The sequence below is a fragment of the Dermatophagoides pteronyssinus genome, unplaced genomic scaffold (genome assembly GCF_027571235.1).
Source record: "Dermatophagoides pteronyssinus isolate colony J.1.1.1.1 unplaced genomic scaffold, Derpt_VIB-CSIC_2022.12 sq0006, whole genome shotgun sequence".
Classification (NCBI taxonomy): domain Eukaryota; kingdom Metazoa; phylum Arthropoda; class Arachnida; order Sarcoptiformes; family Pyroglyphidae; genus Dermatophagoides; species Dermatophagoides pteronyssinus.
Genome location: NW_027461530.1, coordinates 2,232,334 through 2,257,615, shown reverse-complemented (window position 1 = coordinate 2,257,615; position 25,282 = coordinate 2,232,334). Strand labels below are relative to the sequence as shown.

The following is a 25,282-nucleotide window of genomic DNA, read 5'->3' as shown; positions in this document are numbered from 1 at the left end:
AATAAATAGTGATAATAACAACATCTGAACAACTAATAATCGATATTTGAAAAAACTTGAAAAATGAAAATAATTTATACAGTTATGTGATGGCTGGCAAGATGTTTTAAGTTTGTTTTTCTTGAATTTTTTTTGTTTTTGTTTTTGATGGTCACTGGATTTTCATCGATCATCATATTCAATTCAATATATAGTACACCTTTAACTCTGAATGATGATGATCATCATCATCATCATTGAAAATCGTCATCATCATCATTATTATGGTGATGGTGGTATACGGTGATCATTCTGATCATCATCATCATCGATCATCATTGACATCCATATAAAGGAAAATAAATCAACAGCAATAATCAATCTAGTCATCATTATCAATATGCTTGTTTTCGTTGTTGTCGTTGTTTGATGAAGAAAACAAAAATCCATGAATTTTTGTGAATTTTTTGCAATAAAAAAGTCTTGTTTCTTTCATTTTGGTCATAATTATTCATCATCAAGCAAACAAACAAACAAAAAATGATAATTAAATCTTAAATGAAATGACAATAACTGGGTAAAAAAACAAACACGAAATCCAAAAACAACAACATTGTACCGGAACTAAATTGTTACGTTTGGAACGATAACAAACGCCAAAAAAAACGTGCCTGATGATGAAGAAATCCTCTCATAATCATCATCATCATCACCATCATCATCATCGGCATCAAGAAGACGATCCTGTTAGCCACAATACGAATGTGAATGAAGTTAATGATGATGATAAAGGTGGTGGTGGTGGTGGTGGTGGCAAATGTAAAAAAAGGTCGAATAAACATCATCATCATCACCATCACCATCACCATCAACATCAACAACAACAACAACATCGAACAAGCAACAAAAACGAGTTAAAACATCAAAAATCTGTTACATCCAATGATGATGATAATGATGGCGGCGGCGATGGCAAAGATGAACTATCAGACTCTACAGTAACAACAACAACAACAACATCTAAATCAACATCAACATCAACAACCATTGGCTCTTCAGAACATGATTTGTCTAATGCAACAGCTACTAATGTATTAGATAATAAAGAAAATAAAAATCTTCTTCTTCTTCGGGCTACCGATGATGATGATGATGATGTCCATGCAACAAGTAATGTTACCATTAATAGATTATCATTGATGCAACAACAGCAACATAAACACCATCATCATTATCAATATGATCATCATCATACTGAACAACTATTAAATAGAAGACCATCTCGTACATTAAGCGAACCAATCGATGATTATGATTTAAATGTACGTTCAAAAGCAATAAACCATAATAAACCTCATCATTATCATCATCATCAACATCATTATCACCATCCTAATCAATCACCATCATCATCATTTCATCAATATCATCGAGCTTCTGTTGATCCATATTTATTGGAAGAAGTGGCCAGAAATCTTGGTTATTCATCAACATCTTTACCAAAACATCAACATCAACAACACCAGCAACATTATTCAATAAATCCAGTATTGAAAAATTTTCAAATTACAAATTGTAATGATAATAACATGTCTATGGAATCATTAGCATATCTTCAACAACAACAACAACAACAATTAGCCGGTAATATACCTGGTGGATCAATGTTTTCATTGAATACAATTCCATTCAATCATCCTTATCATTATAATAATTATCATAATATATATCAGCCACAACAACAACAACAATATCATCAACAACAACAACAACAACAACAAAGATCATCATCACCATCATCATCTTATTATCGAAATAATAATAATTGTTGTCGTGGGTCGATATGTAATGATTATATGAATATTGGTGGTGGCGTTGGTGGCGGTTATCCTTCAATTTCTTCACCTTATCATTCGAATCCATATTTTTGTGATTCACAATTACATCATGTAACAAATACAACACCATCATCATCGGTAAACATGAATAATAATAATAATAATAATAATATGGCGGGATCTTATTATTTGAATAATGATTATATAACTAATTCCTCATCAATGTTAACTAACTCTTATGCAATGAATTTTAATCATTCATATCCTAATCTTGCTTCAATATTACCACCAACATCATCATCATTACAACAACAACAATCCACAATTCAACAAAATAATTCATATTTAAGCCAAATAAACCTACGAAAGGTTAATTTTTAACATAATTAATTTTTTGTTTGAAAAATTTCATTACTGTTTTTCTTTTTTTGGATATTTTGACCAGATTAGCTTGTTTTTTCTTTGTTTCAAGAAGCTTTTTCTAACTAAAAAGTTCTGCTTTTTCTCCTTCATTTACATAGATCATCAATAATAATGGTAAAAACAGCAACAATAATAATAACCCTTCAGCACAAACAACAGAATATCTAGTTGATACAATCAATACAAGTCCAGATTCAGTAGCAAATAATAAAGTTAATAATAATAATTTATTTTATTCATCAATGGAAAAATCATCATCCGATGATCATCAACAACAGGTATGTTTATTTTTGTTTTGAATTGGAAAATTTACCTGAAATTTCCAAAAAAAAAAGATTACGATTCTAAATTTAAATCCGTTTTTTCTTTTTTTTGCTAAATTATCACTAATGAAACAGACAAAAAAAAATTGACAAAATTTATCACCAAATGTTTATGTTTTTTCTAATCTTTATCACCATCATCAACATCATTATGATAATCATACCGAAAATAAACAAACAAACAAACAAACAAACATCCTGATTCGGTCACATTTTGAAAAAATGTTCTATTTTTGAATTTGAAAAAAAGAAGATGTTAATTATTGTTTGTTTGTTTGTTTGTTTGCTTGCTTGTTATCACTTTGAATGAAATGTTTTATATAACATCAGATATTTCGTAATAAACATGGATAACTGATTTCCAATATTGATTTTCATTTTATTGCACTTCTTTCTGTTCAGATGTTATTCGCATGTTTTCATTCATTCATTCATTAAAAAAAATCATTCGATAGCAAATTAGTGTAATCCGAAAAATTTCAAATAAATTGTTAATTTGAGAAGCAAATGAAAAAAAGGGAAAAAATCTTTCCAAATGATGATTGCATTGGCGGTGGTAGGATATCAAATGTTTTTCGATATAATTTAGATTTGCCAGTGTGTGCGTGTTGTATGTCTTAGATAAAAAAAAATTTTTTTGATGATGAAAGTTTAATATAAGGATATTAGTTTTCGCTAAAAAATATGCCCCAAATTTTTCTTTTTATAAATATGTTTGCTTTCCAGAGAAAGCTTTTCATGCTTGATTTGTTGTCAAAAAATGTTTTTTTCCTGATTTTTCCCGTTTACTTTTTTTTGTTGTTGAAAAAATACCAACTTTTTTTCACTGAAATATTTTCTAATGGATTTTTATTTGTTTCAATCACAGCATGTAAAACAACAACCAAATGATGAACAACAATATCAACATTTGAATGGAAAAATGGAAAAAATTATTCAATTAGAATCAATGATAAATATATTAAGAAATCAATTATTTAATACTGAAGATTTATTTAAAAAAGCATTAATATCAAAAAAATCATTAGAAAATGCAAACTGTGATCTATTGACAATAGTGGATAAATTAAAATTGGATTTAATACATTTTGAAAGTCAACAAAAAATTTTAAAAGAACAAAATTTGAAAATTGAAAATGAATTTGAACAATTGAAAACACGTTTATTGGAAAAAGATACTGAAATATCATCATTACGTTTGACAATGGCAAAAATTGTTCGTACTACTGGTTATGTATTATCGGATAATGAATTATCATTACTCAGAGGTAAAACTATTGCAAGTGATTATATTAAAAATGTAAGTTGTAAAAAATAAATCGATGAATGATGGTTGGTTGGTTGGTGGTGATAAAAATCTAAAAATAGATATTATAAATAAATAAATAATTTTCTTTTTCTTCATTTCAATATTTTTAAATCTAGAAAATGAAAGAAAATTATCATGAATTGATGTTTGGCCCATTTGTACGAAATACAAATTATTTTTATTCAGAACCACCATCTCGTCGTGAATCAAGTGGTGGTGGTGGTGGTATCTTGTCGATAAGTGGTGGCCGTTATTCACCAGTAGCACCACCAAGATCACATAGGAATAATAATCAACAACAACAACAACAATCACCAACAATAGCCGACCAACAACAACAACAATCATTATCAATTCATAATTCACCACCGATGATGATAGCATCATCATTCGATAACAATCGAAATCATCATGAAGAAGAACAACAATCAAAACAACAACCAATGTTAAGACGTTCAACTTCATTTGAAAATATGAAGATGGATAGTCAACATTTGTTGAATGAAAATATTAATAATAATGATCATCATCATCATAATAAAGATAATAAAAATTCATTTTCAACACTGCCACATAATTCAAAAGCAATGAGACAAATTCAACGACAATTTGAATTAGAAAATAATCATAATCATCAGTCAGCCATCACAACAAATCCAATGTCACAATCATTGATCGATGAAGAACAAATGATGATGATGATGATGACGCCGAATAACAATAACAATAAGGCATTTTCAACACCTAATTCTCCAATGATTACACTTAAACCACAGCCAAATCGTCCTCATCATCAAAATAATAATAAAGAATCACCTGGATTTGGTGTTACATTTGGTAAAAAATTTTGTTGGTTGAAGAAAAGTAAAAGAGCAGCCAGTGCGCCAGAATTAGGTGAAAGAAGTTTTTTTCCATATTTTTTAAAAAAATTCTTGGTTAAATTAACGCTTCTATAAAAATTTAGTTAATGAACATTACTGCTTTTTTAACTGGTTTGCGCTGAGCTTATTTCGTTTTTTTGAAATTGCATTTGATTTTTGTTTTTTAATTCAAAAAAAATACATATCTTTACTGATCTTTATTTTTATTTTATTTACAGCTCAAGATGATGAAATGATATCACGCAATAATACAGTAATTACTCCACGAATCAATTTGGATGATTCAAAACCGAAAGGATTGAGAAGAATTTTTTCCAGGTATTTCCACATATGGCACTTTGATTTGTAATTTTTTTAATTTGATTTTGATTTTGAAATGAAAATAGAAAACGAAGCACATCTTCATTGGCTGGAATTTCGGATTCATTTTCACGTGGTGGATTACGAGCTACATCTGGACCTAGACTTGGTTTTAGTCAAGAGAAAAAATTCCAAAAGTTAGTTTGTTTTACATCATTATAAATAGCCATTAATCTACTTGTCTTATCTTTTTTTGCAGTGTTAACATACCATTTTCAAATTGGGGAACAACATTGGTGGCCGATTGGTTTGCTTTAATCGGATTGGGAATGTATGTTAATGAATGTAAACGTTGGTGTAAAGATGGTGAACATCTAATGAAAGCATCATCATTGGAAGTTGAAAAAGAATTGGGTATTAAAAATTCATTACATCGAAAAAAATTACGATTAGCAGTTGTTTCGATGAATGAAGAGGAAGATGACCTATTGAAATGTGCTGGAAAATTGGATTATTTATGGGTAGCAAGATGGTTAGATGATATTGGCCTACCACAATACAAAGAATCATTTATTGATGCACGTGTTGATGGTCGTGTATTACATTATTTGAATATTGAAGATTTATTTCAATTAAAAGTGACCAATCAATTACATTTTGCCAGTATTCGTGCAGCTATACGTGTTCTAAGAGAGAACAATGTAATTATAATCAATTTTTATATCTTTGATTAATTTTAACGATTTTGTTGTTGTTGTTATTCAGTACAATGGACAATGTCTTAAACGAAGAGCTGGCCCGGATGAAGTGAATCAAAATGAATGGAATAATTCAGAAGTGGCTGTATGGTCTTCACATCGTATAATGGAATGGTTACGCAGTATTGATCTATCTGAATATGCACCAAATTTACGTGGTTCAGGTGTACATGGTGCATTGATACTTTATGAAAATGCATTCAATGCCGATCTTTTTGCAACATTGTTAAGCATACCGGCAAACAAAACATTATTACGACGACATATCTCATCAAAATTTAAACAATTAATTGGTGATCAATTAAGCAAAATGAAACAAGAATATGAATTGATGCCCAATTATCAACAATTGGTACCTGGTGCCAAAATCAAAGTAAGATTCAACCACGATTCCATATTCTTTTTGTTTTCATCCTGCTAAAATACTTTTCCACTTACACAGGCATACAAAAAAGGACATTTTACCCTGAGAAAGAAACGTGCTGATTTTGAATTAACAGATTATGTTTGTCCAATGGGTACTGTTGTTCAAACACCATTAACGAAATATAGTGCATTACGTGATAGTAATATAATGAAAAATGAATTACCATCATCATCATCATCAGCTATGAAAAAAGAAGATTCACCAATCAGTATAAAAAGTGAAGACAATGCTATTGTAGATCGTTTATCATTGAAATCTGAATCAAAAAAATCGAACCCTATTGATAATTTGAATGATGATCAACATTTGAAACAAAATGGCAATCTTACCGACAATATTGATGAACGTAAATCAGACAAAATCAGTGATTCAAAATCAAGTCCTGAAAAAGAAAAATTATCTAGCTAAAAAATAAAATTATTTAACAATTACATTTGTATTTTTGAACTGTTATTCAGGGAATAAATATATTCTTTATACACACAGGATTATTTTATCGTTTTCTTTTTGTTTCTCGTTTGGATTTTCTACGTTTTTTATGAATGTACGACTGATGATGACGACGATGTATTGATTTTCGTTTTCGATGATCAATTTTTGAAGATTTTAATTTACGCGGTAATGCACGATGACGATTTCTTTGTCTTGCAGATATATCATCTTCTTCACTGTCTTCAGTGGTTAAAGATCTGATTAATGATCGTGGTTTTTTACTACCTTTTTTGAAAGAATATGGTTTTGTGGTTTCTTCAACGATTGATGGTTGATTATCATTGGCAATCAATTTTGTATTTGATGTTGCTTTTGTTGTTGTTGTTGTTGTTGTTGATGCCCATTGATTCTTAAGGCTTTGTGGAGCTTTAGTTGAATAGACAAAAACTGTTTGATCATCAACATGAATTGCTTCATCATCTTTTACCGAAAGTTTTTTTTGTTCTGTTTCGTTTGTTGTTGTTGTTGTTGATGTTAATGAATTGAGATGTTCACCATCATTTTGACAATCTTTAAGGAAAAAATTACTATTTACAATAAAATAATCAGAACGTAAACTTTTCGTCTACAGTTGTTAATGGAAAAAAATTGAATTTTTTTTTAAAAATACAATCAACAATTAGACAATCAAATTTACTTACATTACATTCATCCGAAGTAATTCCATTACGGCTTTTAATACGTATTTTATCTTCATTATTTGATGTTTCATCAACTTTATAGATGATTGTTGTATCTGGTGGTATTAAATTATTCAATGTACGAGACATGGCTATAGAATTTGAACGAGGATTATATACAATATAAGCATATTCACATAATTCTTCCGTTGTTGTTTTCAGATTTTTTGTTGGGCTATTATTACCAAAATGATTGAGTTGTTGTTGTTGTTGTTTTTGTAAATCAGAAGATACTTTTGTTATAAACTGATCATTTGAATGTATCGATTGTTGTTGTTGTGGTTGCTGTTGTTCATCAAACGATGTTTGTTTATCATCATTGACCACAACATTAAAATCATTATCATTATTGTTCTGGCTATTTAATTTATGTGTCAAAAATGTTTGTTTATCAACATCATTTCGGTAATCATTATAATCATTAATAACTTGACTACTACTACGATGTTCATTTCTTCTGGTTGTTGTTTGTTTTTTCATACGTTTATTATTTCGTTGTTTTGTTTGATTTAAACTTGTATCATCAAAACTTGATAATGATTCATCCAATGAATTATTATCATCCATACGATATTTACGATAATTTTTTTTCCATTGAATTGATTTATGTCTTCGTTGTCGTTGTTGTTGTCGTCTTCGTTGTTGTTTACGTTTTTTTCTATTCGATTCTTGATCATAATCTTGATCATCAAAATCCGTACAACAGAAAAATATGTTATCTATTATTTGGAAAATCAAAAATTAAAATTAGGATTTTTCGAAACATTGAAATCATTCAAAAAATACATTACATTTATTGGAAATATAAGCAAATAACGGTAAACTAATAAGAAACAAAACAAATAGGAAGAAATTCATCCTATAGGTTTGATTATTATTCAAGACGACAATAGCCAAGCATTTATAGAGAATTTTGGTAAGAATAGAAAAAAAAATTTCAAATTCAAATCAAATTACCGATTCGATTGATTTTCTCCATCACATTTAAAAAAAACCCATTAATATTCGATTATGGACAACAAACAATCAAACAGCAGAAAAATTTATCCTGAAAAAAAACAAATTTGGGTCAGTGAGAAAAAGTACGTTATGTGAAAAAAAAAGAAAAAGAAAATCTACCTAATTCCATAATGCGCTTGCAAATATTACGAAATGAAAATGCAAAAAATGGACATTTATGATGAATGGATAAAAAATAATTTGCATCTGGCACGCGTTTTTTTATTTGTATGTTTGTATTTTTGATTGATTGAGATCAAAGAGTAAAAAACGAACCAAACGAACGAAAAGGCTTATATGATGATGATGATGGCAACAGCCAATGATGATGGTCAGCTGGTCAATTCATAATAAATAAAAAACTAGGTTATTGGTGACCGAATGGATTAGTTTTTTAGTTATTTTTTTTTAGTTTTTGTTTTCATCCAAACAGCTGTTTACTCTTTCGCTTTTTGTTGTTTGTCTCTCGAGTGTGTGTGGTACGTGCACGCGTTTTTACATAGTATGTGTGTGCAATATGCGAAATATTCAATCGATGATGATTACAATCGATGATGATAATGATGATGATGATGATGATTCCGACCACGTGCGCCTAAACATTAGATCCGACAAACAACAACAGCAGCAGCAGTCGGGATATAAAAAAAAGGGTAAATAGCCGAATGATTTTTTTTTTGTCGTAAAAATCGATTGAAGAGAAAAGCTAAATGGAAAAACAAAAAACAAAAAATATATATCGGACAACGAGCGCGGATGTATGGGTCAAACAAAAGTTTTTTTTATTGCATTGCATTGTGGATCGATTGAGTCATTTCCATCATGATGATGATGATTTCAGAATGACCAGGACGAGTGACTTGAAATGAATGAACGAATGAATAAACAAGGATACTAATTTTTTTTTTTTTTTTTTTTTTTTGATTATGTCATTTTCCAAACATGAATTGAACATCCATTTTCAAAAATTAAAACATGATGAACATTCCAACCGATAAGTGGCAGTGATAGGGTAATTTTTTTTTTCCTGCATATCAAACAAAATTTGAACAGAATTTTATTTTTAAAAATTTTTTTCATTTATTTATTTTTATAAATTCAAAAATTAAAAATTAATTAATTTTTTGTAATTAAAAATTTATTATTGGTGTGCACATATATTATATATTATATAATGAAAAAAAATCAATTTATACAAATCAAATCAAATGTGTGTGTGTGTGTGTTTTGATATAAAGGAAGAGAATAGAATATATAAAGTCAAATATATATAAATAATGATATAGGTATAGGTAGATTGTAGAGAAAGGATTGACAGCAAAAAAAAAAATTGTATGGCCATTTTGCTAGGTTTTCCTGTTAATTACACAATAAAAAATTATTATTGTTGGCAAACATCAAGATATCAAGATATAAAAGATTGATGTGAATGAAGAAGAAAAAAGACATTCGATTAGCTCGATATTTGTAGGTTGTAATATATATTTAAAAAAAGGGGTAAATATAATTTGTAATATAGTGTGTCTTGTGTGTCTGTTGTGTTTTCACATCATTTTGTTCATTTAATAATACAAACTTTTTTCCAGAAAAATAATAATAATATTTATAAAAAAAAGAGGTTTGTGTTAAAATAGTTTGTGTATCACGTGTTTGTGTGTTAAGTGAAAAGAAAAACGGAAAACATTATGGTGGAACAAATGGTGGATAAGCATGTGTGTGGGTGGTGTGTGTGTGTGTGTTTTGGTTTTAAATATACCCGTATTTAGTTTGATATAAGCGAATTATGTTGAACGAAAAAAAATAAGTGAAAAGTGAGGAAATAGAAATTATTCTTTGTTTTTTTGATTCATTTTGATTCCAAATATTCTTTGATTCGAATCGTTTGTTCGATTGATAACACGATGAAGTGGTGGTGGTTGGTTGGTGGTGAAAAAGGATAACGAAAAAAAAGGACAAGACATTGAAATTGATGGATGCATAGCGAGCAAAATTTTGTGACCAGGTTAGAAAAAAAAATATTTTTGACTAATTTGAATTTTGTTGATTTGATTGAAATTGGCTAGTTTGGTGTGTGTGTTTTGAATCATTTTTTTAAAAGAATTCAAATGAAATAATGGTCAGCAGAACAGCGGAAAAAATCATGATTAATTTTTGAGGTATTTTGGTCCCGGCAATAGGTGTGAGTGTTTTTTCAGTGATGTTTTCTATGTATGTGTGTGTGTGTGTGTGTGTGATTACCGATAAGCTCTTGCAGGATCTTGTTTTCGAGCCAAAAAAAAAAAAAATTTAGAGAAAAACAGAAACAGAAAATTGTAACAAATAATTTACATCCAAAAAAAAAGAAGAAATTTAAGTAATGAAATTTGATTTAAAAAATAAAAATAAAACAAAAAACGAAAAAAATAAATAGAAACAAAGTAGCAAAAAGAAAGAAAATTACAAATCAAAATTGATCAATTAATGTGTGAATTGATTGATATTCTTCGATATTGGGTTACACTAGAAAAAATTGAGGTAGCTATAATCATTGGTGTGTTTGGTGTGTGTGTTTGATATTCAAATTTTAATGATGAATTTTGCTTCGTTTAGTTGAACTAGAATTTGTACCGTTTTCTTTTTTTGGTGGTTGTTGTTCGTGTTGGACAACGAATGTTTTTGTTGTTGAAAAGTTTTTTGGACAACAAATTTTTTTTGTTTGGAAAAAAAAAATTGAATAACAAACACCAAATATATATGGACAACTACGAATGAATGAAACGAAATTCTGGTCAGAAAATAAATCTTATTTTTTTTTGCAAAAAAAAAAAAATCAGTGTAGAGTGTGCATCATCATTATGAAGAATCGTCATCGTCGTTTTTTGTACATATTCAGGTAATATTTCCATAATAATAATGATGTGATTTGAAACGAAAAGAAAGAAAGAAAAAACAAAATATAAAAAAAATAATGAACACAATTTGTAGCGAAAAAAAAGAAAGGTAAAAAAACTTGGGTTATTGGTCAACACACAAACAAACACGAAGAAGAAGAATTTGAATTTCAATAAAACAAAAATACGTTTATTGAATATCTGTTGTTGTTCATTGCTTCTTCTGGTCAAATTTGATTTTGTTTTTGTTTTTTTTGTTTTTCGTTTGATTTTTGGCTATAAAATTGCTGATGTTGTTGATGGTGGTGGTGGGGGACTTGTCTTGATTTCGGTAATTTTTTCTTCTTCATCATCATCATCATCCACATTATCATCATTTTTATCAATAAATGTTGTTGTTGTTGTTGAACTGAAAGGCACTGTTGATGCTGTTGACGATGTTGTGGTTGTGGTGGTCGTTTTGGATGATGTTCCATTTTTTATCTTCATAATTTTACTTAAAAATGGTGATAATGTTGTCGATGTCGATGATGTTGATGATGATAATAATTGATTCATTAACCCATTACTACTACTACTGTTGTTTGTTTGATGATTGTTGTTGTTGTTGTTGTTATTACTGAAATGGTGATTATTTGAACGTTTTAGACGTTTAAAATTATTATTACGACCATTGGTTGTAAAATCCTGATCATGATCATCATCAAAATCCTGATCAATAATATTCCGTCTTTCATTTTTGATTTTAACATCATCATCATCATCCATATCACCAATATTTTCTTCAATAACATCATCATCATCATCATCATCTTCATCTTCTTCAATTGGTTCTGGTTCTTCTGATTCTTCTGCATCTGATCTTGATCTTGATAAATCCAATACATTATCTTCATCAACAATTAATTCAACATTTGTATGGCTAATATTATTATTATGGCTATAAGCTCGTTGTTGTAATTTATTTAAATCAATTAACGATTGTTTACCCACAGTTGTTAAACTTGGTGAAATGGAAAGATTTAATGGTTGTATTTCATCATCATCATTATTATTATTATTTAAAAATATATCACTATTATTATCATTTTGTTGTAATATTCGTATCGTATGTCTTGGTTTACGTCTTGATTGTTTTGATGTTGGTTGTAAATTCTGATGTTGATGTTGATGATGATTATCATCATTATTATTGCCAACATTTACAAAATGATGTGCTGTCGGTGGTAAACTATGATTATTATTATTATTCGGTGATGATAACGGATGCGGATGTAATGGCGGTGGTTGTAACAATGGTAAATGTTGATAACGATTATGGCTTGTTGATGTTGATGATGTTGTTTTACTATGGCTAGAAGAGATATGTCTTAAATAACTGTTATTATTATTGGTCATTGAGTTATTGACAGCGGTTGTAGATGAAACCGCTGCCGTTGTTAATAATGGTAATTGTTGAGCAAGTAATTCATCAGCAGAACCAGGTCGACTTGATGATAATGAATTTGGACTGGCTGATTGATTATTTAGATGATCATGTAAAAGATGATGATTATTATTATTAAGATGATGATGATGATGATGTAATGATTGATGTGATAATTGATCATAAGCCCTTGGACGACGACCACGTCTTGGTCTACCAGTATTAGCTTCATCTTTAGGACACTTATGATGCATTAAATGATGACGACGACGAAAACGTCCCATACATTTATTACATTGAAATGGTTTTTCACCTTTATGTATTAACATATGTGCTTTAAGCTGATTAGAATCAGAAAATTTTGATGTACATAATTCACATGCATAAGGACGTTCACCAGTATGTACCCTTAAATGACGCCTTAAATTTGCTACTTGTACAAATTGTCTATCACAATGTGTACAATGATATGGCTTTTCACCGGTATGCAAACGCATATGTGTTTTTAAATGATGATCTCTAGTAAAACGTTTATGACATTCACGACATTCAAATGGTTTTTCACCAGTATGCGTTCGTTCATGATTCTGTAATACATGTTTATAACCAAAACTTCTATTACATATTTGACAAACAAATACTTTTTCACGTGTACCGGTAGTACTTGCAATAGAACCAGAACCAGGTGAATCTGCTTGACGTGGTTTTGTAATACCGGGAACTTTATTTGTTGTTGTTGTTGATGATGTTGTATTTACCGATAAACTTATTGATGATAATGGTGAACCAGCATTCGATGAATCTGAACTTGATGATTTATTTGATCTTGAACTATTATTATTATTATTATTATGATTTATAGCTTGTGATGATAATGCGGCAGCCATTATTTCTTGAAAAAGGCGATTATGTTCGGAACCAGCCGAAATCATTTCACTAATTAAACGATTATGTTCAGGGCTAGTAGTAGCCATCATTGATGATAATGCTAACGTATCGGATAATGAAATATTATTACAAATCTGAGCAATTTTATCGAATGTTGTTTTCGATTGATGATGTAATAATGTTGCAGGTGTAACCATTGATGAACATACTTGTTGTTGTTGTTGTTGTTGCTGTGATAATAATAATTGTTGTGCTGTTGTTGATGATCTTGGTGCCACAATGGCTGTTTGTGTTGTACCATTTCCATTTGTTGAACTGGTTACTTTTGATATTGATGGTGATGATGATGATGATGATGTTGATGATGAAGCCGGTGATGTTGATTGTTGTTGTTGTTGATGATGATGATGATGATGATGATGTAATTTTAACGTCGAAGATGAAGAAAGATGTTGATGTGAAGCCAGACGCTCCAAGAGATCATTCGTACTGGCACTAGTATCGCTTTCTTCTTTCATTCTTTTAGCATTACTTATAAATAATGATGATAATGGTGATGATATTGATAATGGCAGCAATGGTAACGATAATGATGATTGTCGTTGTACAAATAAACGATTATGATGTGTCCACATACAAATGAAAGAAAGAAAGAGCGAAAAAGAAAAACCCGAAAATCGACTATTTTAACATTGAATGAATTACAATGATGATGATGATGGATAAAGACAACGACAAGAATCTATTTGATTAATTAAGGATTAACAATGGTGGAAAAAAGGGAAAAAAACAAAAAAAGAAAAAACAAATAATTAGTAAATCGAACATTTGAACAACAAGAAGGAAAAATTTCAATACATTTTTTTGGCTGTTATGAATAGAATTTTTTTGAGCAAATTTTTTTCGAATGTTTTCTCTTGTTTTCGTTTCATTCATTGAAAAAGGATTATTTTAAGAAAGAAAATTAAGTGTTAAAAAAAATTTGAGGTAGTTGATTATTTTGAGGTAGTTGTTTGTGTTGAAATAGGAACTTTTTTCTTTTTAAAAAATCACATTTTTTTGAAAAAAATGATGATTGGAGGTAGATTTTTGATTGATTTTTCGAAATCGATAAAGAGAAATAAAGAGATCAATTTTGAATGAATGGATCAATGAGGTAGATATAGTTGTCGAATTATTATAAAAATAAATGATCAAACTGATTGCATTTTGGTGATTTTTTAAAATCTAAAAATTTGATGATGATACCCGTATTTGTAGAATAATTTTAAAGAATTAGAAAAATCAGATCATTGCTTATTGAGATTTGTTGTTGTTGTTGATTTCATCGATAAAAAGAATCGATAAATATTTTGATTTTCAATCAATGACTAAATGAGAAAAATAAGAGAGAGGTGGTTGAGAGAGATCACAGTATTTTGTCCATTTTTTGGACACTGGAAAAAGTTTTTTTTCGGTTCATTATTCACGGATGTCGTTACATGATGATGATGATGTTTGTGGCCAAAAACAAGAAAAAGAAACACGGATTGTTACTTCGGAACCATCACTTTTTTTTTTTGATTTTGCTGATGATGATAAACCCAATCCAAATTAATTAATTTATCCACCAACTAAATCCACCCAACCAACCAACATTTATACATTTTTGTTTTGTTTTGTTTTTGGTGAACGCGGTTGCACCATGCATTCAAAAAAAAACTTTTTTTTTCCAAAATCACATCCAAATCAAAAAAACATGTGAAAAAACGCATCAATTATGAACACAGTATTGTCGATATAGTCGCGATGATGTGTGATAGCAGCGACCAGAATGGTCCATACACGATAACCAATGTTGATTATGATGATGATTGAATGAAAGAAACCGAAATTTGAAAAACAATTTTTCGACGACGACGAATTGTTGAATGATTGTGTCATAAACCGGCGGCCAAAAAAAGAAAAGAAAATTGAACCAAACTAAAAAAGAAACTAAACCAAACCAAAAAACACTCTCACTGGTGTGTGGTAGAGGACTGAATGATGATCATCATCAACTGAAACGATGATGATGATGATGACTGAGGGAAATTCTCTTTCATTTAGTTTTTTAGGTGGCGTTTAGATATAACAATTTTTTTTACGAGTAAAAAAAAATAGCAAGAGCCCAAGAGCTACGAGAGAGAGAGAGAGAGAGAGAGAGTATTGCATAAAAAATTATACTCTCTCTCTCTCTCTCTCTCTCTCTTGTTCGCTGTCTCTCGGGCTTTTTTTTTCTCTCGATCGATGGATGTATGGATGGGATGTGGATGGATAGCTCTCTTATACTCTGTCTGTCTGTGTGTTATATCATATGGCTTTACTTTTTTTTTTTATCCTGAAGGGTAGCGGCGTTATTTGGTTAAAATAGCCAAACGAAAAAACGAAACGAAAATTACGAACTAACGATTTTGACACGACCAGAAAACTAAAAAACTAAAAAAAACTACTATGGCTAAGGGTAAGGGTATGAAAGCTACTTTTACCAACCAACCAAACCAACCATTTATCTATTCAAAAATCTATCTATCTTGTTAACCATCGAACCAAAGCAAGCAAAACAACCAATGCATCCATCCATTTAGCCAGCCATTTTTTTTTGTTTTTTATAAACAACATTGATTTCATAACCAAGCAAGCCAGCCAGCCAGCAGCACATCCAAAAAAAAAAATGAATCCAATCGAACTGAACTAAAACAAAGTTTCAGCTAAAACGAACCAAAAAAGTTTATACAAACAAACCAAATACACCAGCCATTCAGCCAGCGAAAAAAGATATACAAATAATCAAGCCAGGTCAAGGATGAGGTCGGTGAATATTATTTGCTTGCTTGGCTTGTTTGCCTGCCTACACACACGCACACAGAACTTTTCACTCAAAACACAGAATTGCATTTTTTGATAAATAAACGAAGTTTTTTTAGTCAAAAAAAAAAAAAGGGCGAGAGAGAAATGAATGAGTGAAAAAAAAACCCAAAGGCAGAGTCTAAAATGAAAAAATTGAAATAAAAAACATCCAACATATCGCCCTTTGACCTTGTATGTATATTCAGCATCATTTGATGGGGGTGTTTAGGGTGGTGGGGGTTATTATTTTTTTTGGAAAAGATTTACAAACAAGATATATTCATAAAAACAGAAAAAAAAATCTAGCAGTATTGGTGGTGGTGGTGGTAGCATCGTCAACAAAATTGGCCATATCCAGTTGATGATTGTCAACAACCAAAAAAAATTTATAGAGATTCTTGGATGGGTTTACTAGGGAGAGAGAGAGAGAAAGAGAGAGAAAAATATTCAAACATTGCTGGTGTGTGTGTTGGTCGGGGTTAAAAAAGATGTGTTTTTTAGCATCCCACACATGATAATGATTATTTTGAAAAAAAAAGTAAAAGAGAGAAAAAGTAAAAGTGAATGTTTTTCTCTCTTTTCTCATTGACAATAATGGTTCCAACTAAGAAGAATCGATTCCAGAAACAGAAAAAAACTAAAGGCGTGAAGTGAATTTAGTTTAGTTTAGTTTTTCATTCATTCAAGTGTATAATGATGGTATGTTTATGTTTAGTGTATGAAAAACAAGTGCCACATTCACAAAAAATGAATGCAATGGAACAACAACAAAACAACCGTCCAGATATAAAAATCGATAAACAGCAAGTGTGTGTCACCCCAGAAACAAAACAAAATCATTTTTCCCTTTCGCTTTTCTCTCTATTCATTCATTCATTCAATTCATTCTCCCTTTTCACCCAAATAATGGCAAAATAGACCCCGACAACTGACCAGTGGTCAAAGGGAACAAACAAAAGTGGACAATGAGAGAGAGAGAGTGACAAAAAAAAACTAGGTCATTGAATGGGTCAATTTGATTGTGTTCGATTTACATACATTTGTCACACTAGCCATACCATAGATAACCCCAGACACCCAAATAGACAAATGACCAGGAATGAAATAAACCCGAAAAAAAAATTTCATATTGGAAAACAGGTTGCGTATATGTGTTTTTTCACTTTTTATAAATATCTTTAGTTACCTGAAAAGTACACCTTGATTATTTTTTATCATTTCATTTATTGAATGTAATGAATTTTTTTTCACTTTTTTCTTCATTGACCAATCAAAGAAGAATGAGGTCAAGATGATCAAGTTTTTTTCCTTCTTCCAAATGATGAAAGTATTGAAGAGAAAAAAAAATGTTGCATGACTAGATGTGTTGCTTGCTCACCTGATGATTGGGTCGTCGGGTAGTTTTGTGTGATTAGTGGGTAGTTTTTTTTTTTTTTTTTTTTGTATTATTGGTTTGATGTTTGGCAAGCCAAAGGAAAAAACCTGAATTATACACTTTCTTTACCTGAAAAAAAATGACCGACCGACCTATCAACCGACTTGCCAGACAAGTAAGTAAGTAGGAAAAGAAAAATATGTGTGTGTGTGTGATTTGACCTCGTCCGGTTTGATTTTTCTTCTTTCTGGTTACCTTTTTTTTCTCAAAGATAGAAATGCTGTTGTCTTTACGATTGTTCAGGTTACCCATTCGATATAAAAAGAAAAATCTTTTTTTCTTTTTTTCCCTTCCTTTCGATTTCATTCTTTTGTTGCATAAGGAGTTATTCACATACACACACAATATGGCCTTGTGATCTATTTCAATAGCAAGAGAGAGAGAGTTTCTCACTGACCCGTCCATCGGGTCCCGGTTGATGGTCAATCCAAAGAAAAAAAAATCCGGTATACCGGGTAAAAACTGGTGAGAAAGAAAAAAAAAGTGTTGGGATTTTCATTCATTCACTCACTTTCTCTCTCTCTCTCTCTCTTCAGCCATTTATTATCCAATGACCAATGTTTGCAGATGAAACGAAAAAAAACGATGTTTGGAAATTACAGAAAAAAAATATTACATACAACGACAAAGGTGCGGTCAAGATTTTTTTACTTTCTCATACAACTTTCTTTTCATTTCACAGAAAAACAACCAGACAAAATACTTTTCAGAATGTCCGAAGAAAGACAAAAGTTTCCGAAAACTCAAATAATAATGAGAAGAAAAAAAAAGTAAAAGTGGTGATGCAGTGTTAAAAAAAGAAAAAGAAACAAACGAACAACCAAGCCAAACCTAAACCAAAAGTCCAGCTTCCGATCCAAATAATAATAATAATAATAATGTGGAAAAATGTGAAAACTTTTTCTTTTTCTTGTGAATTGGACAGGACTGACTGACCAGACCAGACTGGACTAGATTTTGTTTTGTTTTGTTTTTCCACACTTTCTTCCACCATATGATGATGATAAAGATGCGGGCCAAAAGGAAATCGATTTGCGATGTATGCAATGAATGTATGCAGTATGAGCATCTGCAACCAAGGATTGTTATTCATTGTTTCTTTCAATGAATTTTTTTTTTGGTTTCACTACGGTTATTATCATTATCCAGTTTTGTTTTGTTTTGTTTTTCTGTTGTTGTCAACCAGATTTTACCAAGAGAAAAGAAAAAGTTGAATATAAATAAATGAAAATGGAAAGTACCAGAAAGAAAGAAAAAACAAAATCTTTGGATAATGAACTGAAATGAGAATTGTAAAGAAAGTTTCTTGTTTTTCTTTGCATCCTATACTTTATTCGTCGTTGTTTGTTTGTTTCGTAATGATTTAGGATGAATAAATGAGAAATACAGGAAAAAAAACAAAAAAAAAACAAAAGATTCATTTTGAAATGGAATAAAGTTATTTCATTTCATTTTGTTTTCGTTTCGTAAATAAATAATCAATTTTCATCAATCCAGAATTACTTTTGTAATTCATTTTCTTCATTCAAGATAATCCTTGATGATGATGATGATTAATCCATTTATAATCATCATGGTAATAAGGTTGAAAAACTCATCATACGAATACTGGCTACTGGAATCTGAATCAATCAGAAATACAGTGTAGGTAATAGGTAAAGCGTAGGTAAATAGAACGCATCGATAATGATAAAAATGATGTAATTTGTAATTAATTATAAAGATCCATTTGATAATTAAATAATAATGAACAAAGATATTTAATTATAATTTCAATTTAACGGAATAATAAATAATTACAAAACAAAACAAAAAAATCTTAAGTTTCTGTGAAGAGGAATATTATTATTATTTGTAAAAATAAAGAACAAAATCATGGGATTTTCACCTGAAATTCTTATTGAAACAAAAACAAAAAAAAACTAATTCTTCTGGGTACATTCATCATCATCATCATCATCGTGTGCTGAAATCTAATATGAATTGAAACCTGAAACTGATGAAAACAAAGATAGAACAAGGCAGTCAGTCAGTCAATTCCGTTATTTCATTATTGATTGAAAAAAATTAAAAAGAAAAATTAACGGAAATAGAAAATCTAAGCAACAAAAAAAAAGAAGAAGAATCGAAAGGAAAACAAAATGAATGTCAGAATAGAAATGAGAAAAACAAACAAACAAACAAACTATATGCACAATGTATAAAGCATGGATTGTGTTTTTTTTTTTATTACCCCGTTACATACTCAGAATATATTTCTATATTGTTGTTGTTCTGTTATTCGGTATTTTGAAACGTATGTTTATAATGCTACTCATTCATTCATTCATTCAATATGATGACTATATGATGATGACAGCCTACAAAAACGAAAGGGGTAAATGTATGAAAAAGAAAATAAAAACTGATTATATAGGATGCATCGCATACACACACACACACATCAACACAAGCACCCAAACATCAATTCAATTCAATGCATAATAATAACCCCTTTGTTGACTGGTTAGTTTTTTCCCTAATATTTTTATAGAGTTGCTGTATTTATTTATATAGAAATGAAATGAGAGAAAATCTGTTTTTCTGGAAAAACTAGTTTTCATTTATGCATCTACGTTAATGATGATCACATCACATCACATCACATCCCTTTTTTTCTGATACATCTCTATGCATTGAATGAATGGGTTGAGTTTTCGTTAGCTGCCTACATTTTAACCAACAAACAACAATATCATGATTGAAGAAAAGGGAAGGAGAAAAATGAATGCAATAATGATGATGATATTAAAGATGCTGTTTTTTTTGTTTTTGTTTTGTTAAGCATCACTATAATTTAAAACATTGCAAAAACATTGCTACTCATTTACTATAATGATGCTGATAGATTGATGTTTTTTCTTTTAATTTTACTGCTGCTGCTGCTTGTTATTTATTCGTTTGTTTTGTTTTGTATATGGATTCTGTTTTTTCAAAAAGAATGTTTTCTAACCTAACCTACACCTTTTTCCATTCAATTTCTTTTTTTCATTGTTTTTTCTTTGACCAAACACACACTAACCATATTCATTTATGGACAAATTTATATCTTTGCTTGCTTGATGTTTTCAATCATATTTTTTTTATAAAAATTTGTTAAATGTTGTGTGTTTGCTGCTGATGCAAAGCAAACAAACCAAACCAAACGAACAAAACACAAGAAAACAAATGAAGGGCAAAGTCGAATCAAAAAAAAAAAAAAATTTGTCATATTTAGTTTTTGTTTTTGAACAAACATATTTCAAATGAGAGAGAGAGAGAGAGAGAGAGAAAGCGAAAAACATTTCATATTGATTCAATCATAAAACCAATGGTAAAAATTGTTTTTGTTTTGTTGTTTTCGTAGATGATAATGATTATAAATGACATACAAAATGAATGAAATGAAATGTTATTCAATATTTATCCAATATTTAACTTGATTTTTTTCTTCAAGGAATTCAATCATCATCAGCATTCACTTTTTCTGATTTGATTTTCACATAACAAGTTTTTCTTTTGACTGATAACACGAATGGCAATAGGAAAAAAACATTAAAAGTTCACCCAAAAATCATTATCATCATCAAACAAACAAACGAACGAGAAAAGCGATAAAGCAACCCTCCAATCGAAAATTTTTGTTTTTTGCTTCCTCCAGATGCTTTTCCTGTGCAAAGTTGTTCACTTGTTCTTATTTTACTTTGAGAAACAAACAGAAAAAACTGGATGCGTAAAATAATATCGAATGTCGTCGACGACGACATTTCTAGGCAACCAAATAAACAAATAGCCAACATCATCATCGAAAATATATTTGAATTAAGCAACAACATGGCTGATTATCACCATGGCCAACATCCACAAACAAACAAACAAACATCCATTTTCGAGACGAATCTTTTGATTCTCATCATCATTATTTTTTGCCTATTTTTCGTTCAAAAAAAAGAGAATCAAGTGTAATATGCACATGTTGATCGATGTATGCACATTCTTCATTCATTCAACATGTTGAATATATTTACAAAAAAAAACTTGTCCCCAAGATATTTTTTTTCAACTGGATGAAACGAAACAAACGAAAGCAATGTCTTTTCGTTTATCCCAAACCAAACAGATGACTGAAGCAGAAAAATGAATGGATAAAAAAGATGTATAGAAAGCCTAAACCTAAACCTAAATAAATAAAATTCAAAGTATGTGCCGATATTTGATTCGCCTTCGTCGTCGTCGTCATCATTTTCACTATCATCATGGATATGACCTTTATGACATTTTGTCCTTGACACAAGTGAATTTGCAAAGTCACACACACACACACACACACCAAAAAAAAGCATCCTAAATTCAAAATTTCCAAACATTATCATCATCATCAAATAAACCACATTTTTTTTGGGAAGCCAAAGTTGAATCTTTTTTTTCGGGCAAATTTTTCAAAAAAAAGCACGTGATACGTCTTTTATGAAAAGGTTTTTCTTTGTGGTTCCAAAATGATGATGAAGGAATGACATGATCGTCATCAAATACAAATGACATTAAAAGAAACAACGGTAGAAAAAAACCTGATAATAATATTTGTAATGTGGAACAAGCGAACTAAAAAAATGCACTGAAAATAATAATCCACCCGAATGTAGAAAAAAATATGAAGAAAAAACTTTGTGTCAAAAAAAAAAAAAATTGAATAATTTATTAGAATTAAAGTCATCACGATCAAACTAAAACAAGAGAAACAACAGGAGAAACAAGAGAAAAGACTTGTATTTTTCGGTTGTGGGGAGTTGGTTGATTTGGATGAAGAAAAATAACGGTAAAAAGTTTGTTGTTGTTTTTGCACTAAAATCAAGTTAAAATAGGAATATATTAATTATGTTTATAAACATTCAATCCATTTTTTGTTTTGTTTTTTGTTTTTTATCCCATAAATATGTCTCGCCCAATTTCTTCAAGCTAGAAATGACAGCTTCATTCGTTAATTTTATTCATCAATAACGTCAACATCATTTCAGTTGACGATCAAACGATTTATTCAAATAACACAAAAACATCGATCCAAGACATTATTAGCATACACAACATACAACAAAAATATAAGCTATTGATCACAACTACCTGTCTTTTCTGTTTTCACGAATCAATCATAAATATTATGGATTTTTTTTTTGGATTTTTTTTGATTTTTGATCTGTCAAAATGTTTTTTTGTTTCGTTTTGTTTTTCTATGAACAAATCAGCATAACAAGGTTATTTTTGCACTGATTTCGTGACTAAGGCATCATTATGTGTGGAAATAGAGAAACAAAAACCCCTTATCCAATAAATGTACCGAGAGAAAAATCGATTGCTCAAATTCAATTCAGCTTTAAAATGATAAAATTTTAAGGGAAAAACAATATTTGACCTACCTGTTGTTTCAGAGAAAAAACCAATAATGATGAGGTTGAAATGGTCAATTAGAGAGAGAGAGAGAGATGATGAGGTAATCAAATTAATAGGAACTTTTGTTCAACAAAGAGAAATCGTTATATTTTTATAAAAGATTGGACAGGTGAAGAATAACGAAAGAATTTTTCGAAAAATGTTCTTTTTTTGAAATGAAGAAAATGAATCACATTCGATTTTTCATTTAGTAATTTAGTTTCTTTCGTTTTCTTTTCTTTAATTTGATACGTTGTCGCTGTTGTTTTTGTTGTTTCAATCGTAAACGTAATTTTGTATTAATTATTGCGAATAAATTCAATAATGATAATGATGATTGTTGCGTTGGTGTCGTTTTTAAACCTATTTTCATTGAGAAAAAAGAAACAAACAAAAACAAAGAAAAAGATAAATAAATTGAAAGATCAAAAGCAAAATTCTATGATATTCTTAACCCAATCGGAGGAAAAAAACGGTAATTTTCTTCTGGTTTGATAATTAAAAGTCAAAATATTTTTTCTATTTCCACCTCCACTGTTTCTATTTTATTTTTTCTTCATCAAAAAATAACTTTTTTTCTCAGGAAAAAAGGGGAAATTTTCAGTAGGTGTTCATCTGATAAACACTTCCAAAAAAACCAAATTGGCAAAAACAAATAGTGAAAAAAAAACGGAAACATTTTGGTGATAATGATAATTATTTTGAATTTAGTTTATTTGTGTAATTTTCGGTTTTTTTTTGTGTAATTTTGTTCAAAACAAACAAAAGAAACCAAAAAAAAAAACATATTTTTTTCGGGTATAACAGACGAAATGTTGAGAAAAAACGGTAAACAATCGGATATCAGAAAAGAATTGGAACATAAAAAACACAAGCCACCCACACAGACGTAAACTTGAAAATTTTTTTTCAAAAGAAAGAAAAAAAAATTTTTTTGGCAAACATTTCAATGGAAAAAAACTATGAATGAATGAATTTTCGGTAAGTGTTTGTGTTTGTGTATTTCCTTTTTTTTTGTTAGTTTTTTAGTTTTTTGAAAAAAATGAACTAAATTCTGAAAAACACATGTTTAGAACATGATGATGATAAGGATTTGGCGCCATTCAAAGAAAAAAAAATGAATTTTTCATTGAAATTTTTTTTAAGAAAATCAGATCAGAAAATGAAAATGAGAATGAAATGGCTCATTAGTAATATCAAAAAAACAGAAAGTTGAATATTTGGTCAAGATTTAGATCAATGATCATCTTGATGTTGGCGGTGACTACCAGTCTAGACGATGATAATGATGATGACAACCGATGACATCAATGTTGATGATAACAGATATTTAATTATCATATTTTTTTGGGAGGAATATTTAGTCAATTCAAAAGCATGAAAAAAAAGAAAGATTCCAAAGATTCTTTAATCAATTTAGATCAGAAAAAAACGAGAAAAAAATTGATTGAATAAGGTGAGAAAAAGATGGAAGAAGAATCTCAGAATTCAAAAGACAATATCGAAACAACAAACAGAAAAAGCAGAAAACAAAAAACGATACTCACATTGAAAAACAAAACATTCATAGAAATCAAATTAACAAATGTGGAAAAGAATATAATAATAACCGAATATTATAAGAATAAATGACACTAACAAACAACAGAATCATCATATAAATAAACAAACAAACATACTGGATTCTTCCTCTGTTTCTCTCAGTTTCTTTTGGTTAATGATTGTTGTATTATGATGATGATTACGACGGTGTCAATTGAAATGAAAATGAAAATGAATGAAAATAAAAAACAAAAGAAGAAGAAGAAGAAAAATGATCAACCAAAAAACTGAAAATACACACAAACAAAAACAAACACAGGAAAACAAACCGGTGGTTGGGCGCCCAATACACATAGAAAAATGATGATAATAATGTTATGGATCTAGCAGTTAGAATTTAGC

The 25,282-nt window shown here is 29.6% G+C and overlaps 3 protein-coding genes and 1 long non-coding RNA gene across 15 annotated transcripts in view; 2 read left to right on the top strand and 2 right to left on the bottom strand.

Annotated features, from left to right (window-relative positions):
- The first annotated feature begins 511 nt into the window (after nt 1-511).
- Nucleotides 512-6,726, top strand: LOC113789182 (uncharacterized). 3 transcript variants are annotated; one of them, XM_075820370.1, is made up of 9 exons: nt 512-1,955; nt 2,339-2,518; nt 3,432-3,863; nt 3,989-4,709; nt 4,972-5,071; nt 5,140-5,250; nt 5,313-5,754; nt 5,819-6,184; nt 6,254-6,726. In XM_075820370.1, the coding sequence occupies exons 1-9, from the start codon at nt 654-656 to the stop codon at nt 6,644-6,646; spliced, it is 4,047 nt and encodes a 1,348-aa protein (XP_075676485.1). In that variant the 5' UTR covers nt 512-653; the 3' UTR covers nt 6,647-6,726. The 3 variants fall into 3 exon arrangements, with proteins under 3 accessions (XP_075676485.1, XP_027194482.2, XP_027194479.2); XM_027338681.2 differs by having other exon boundaries at nt 3,989-4,766; XM_027338678.2 differs by lacking the exon at nt 512-1,955 and adding an exon at nt 1,962-2,186 and having other exon boundaries at nt 3,989-4,766.
- LOC113789184 (uncharacterized) lies at nt 4,938-8,660 on the bottom strand. 5 transcript variants are annotated; one of them, XR_012846270.1, is made up of 6 exons: nt 8,368-8,427; nt 8,202-8,269; nt 7,372-8,129; nt 6,723-7,295; nt 5,324-6,642; nt 4,938-5,213 (listed from the first exon to the last, which is right to left on the bottom strand). XR_012846270.1 is itself a non-coding variant. In XM_075820379.1 (4 exons), exons 2-4 carry the CDS (start codon nt 8,387-8,389, stop codon nt 6,732-6,734), a joined length of 1,344 nt encoding a protein of 447 aa, XP_075676494.1. In that variant the 5' UTR covers nt 8,390-8,458; nt 8,530-8,660; the 3' UTR covers nt 6,656-6,731. The 5 variants fall into 5 exon arrangements, 4 of the variants coding, with proteins under 4 accessions (XP_075676494.1, XP_075676492.1, XP_027194487.2 ...); XM_075820379.1 differs by lacking the exons at nt 4,938-5,213; nt 5,324-6,642; nt 8,202-8,269 and adding an exon at nt 8,530-8,660 and having other exon boundaries at nt 6,656-7,295; nt 8,368-8,458; XM_075820377.1 differs by lacking the exons at nt 4,938-5,213; nt 5,324-6,642 and having other exon boundaries at nt 6,656-7,295.
- A 223-nt stretch (nt 8,661-8,883) lies between these two features.
- Nucleotides 8,884-9,574, top strand: LOC142645090 (uncharacterized). Its single transcript, XR_012846271.1, has 2 exons — nt 8,884-9,062; nt 9,409-9,574. It is a non-coding gene; the product is annotated as an uncharacterized LOC142645090 (long non-coding RNA).
- Nucleotides 9,575-10,241: 667 nt separating this feature from the next.
- Nucleotides 10,242-25,282, bottom strand: part of LOC113789181 (uncharacterized) — a 55,379-nt gene continuing 40,338 nt past the window's right edge. For all 6 annotated transcript variants that reach the window (XM_075820373.1, XM_075820375.1, XM_075820374.1 and 3 more), the window contains 2 exons: nt 23,326-23,701; nt 10,242-14,335 (listed from right to left, as the gene is read on the bottom strand). In XM_075820373.1, the coding sequence (XP_075676488.1) occupies nt 11,556-14,228 (2,673 nt within the window). In that variant the 5' untranslated portion in view covers nt 14,229-14,335; nt 23,326-23,701 and the 3' untranslated portion in view covers nt 10,242-11,555. The remainder of the gene's footprint in view (nt 14,336-23,325; nt 23,702-25,282) is intronic.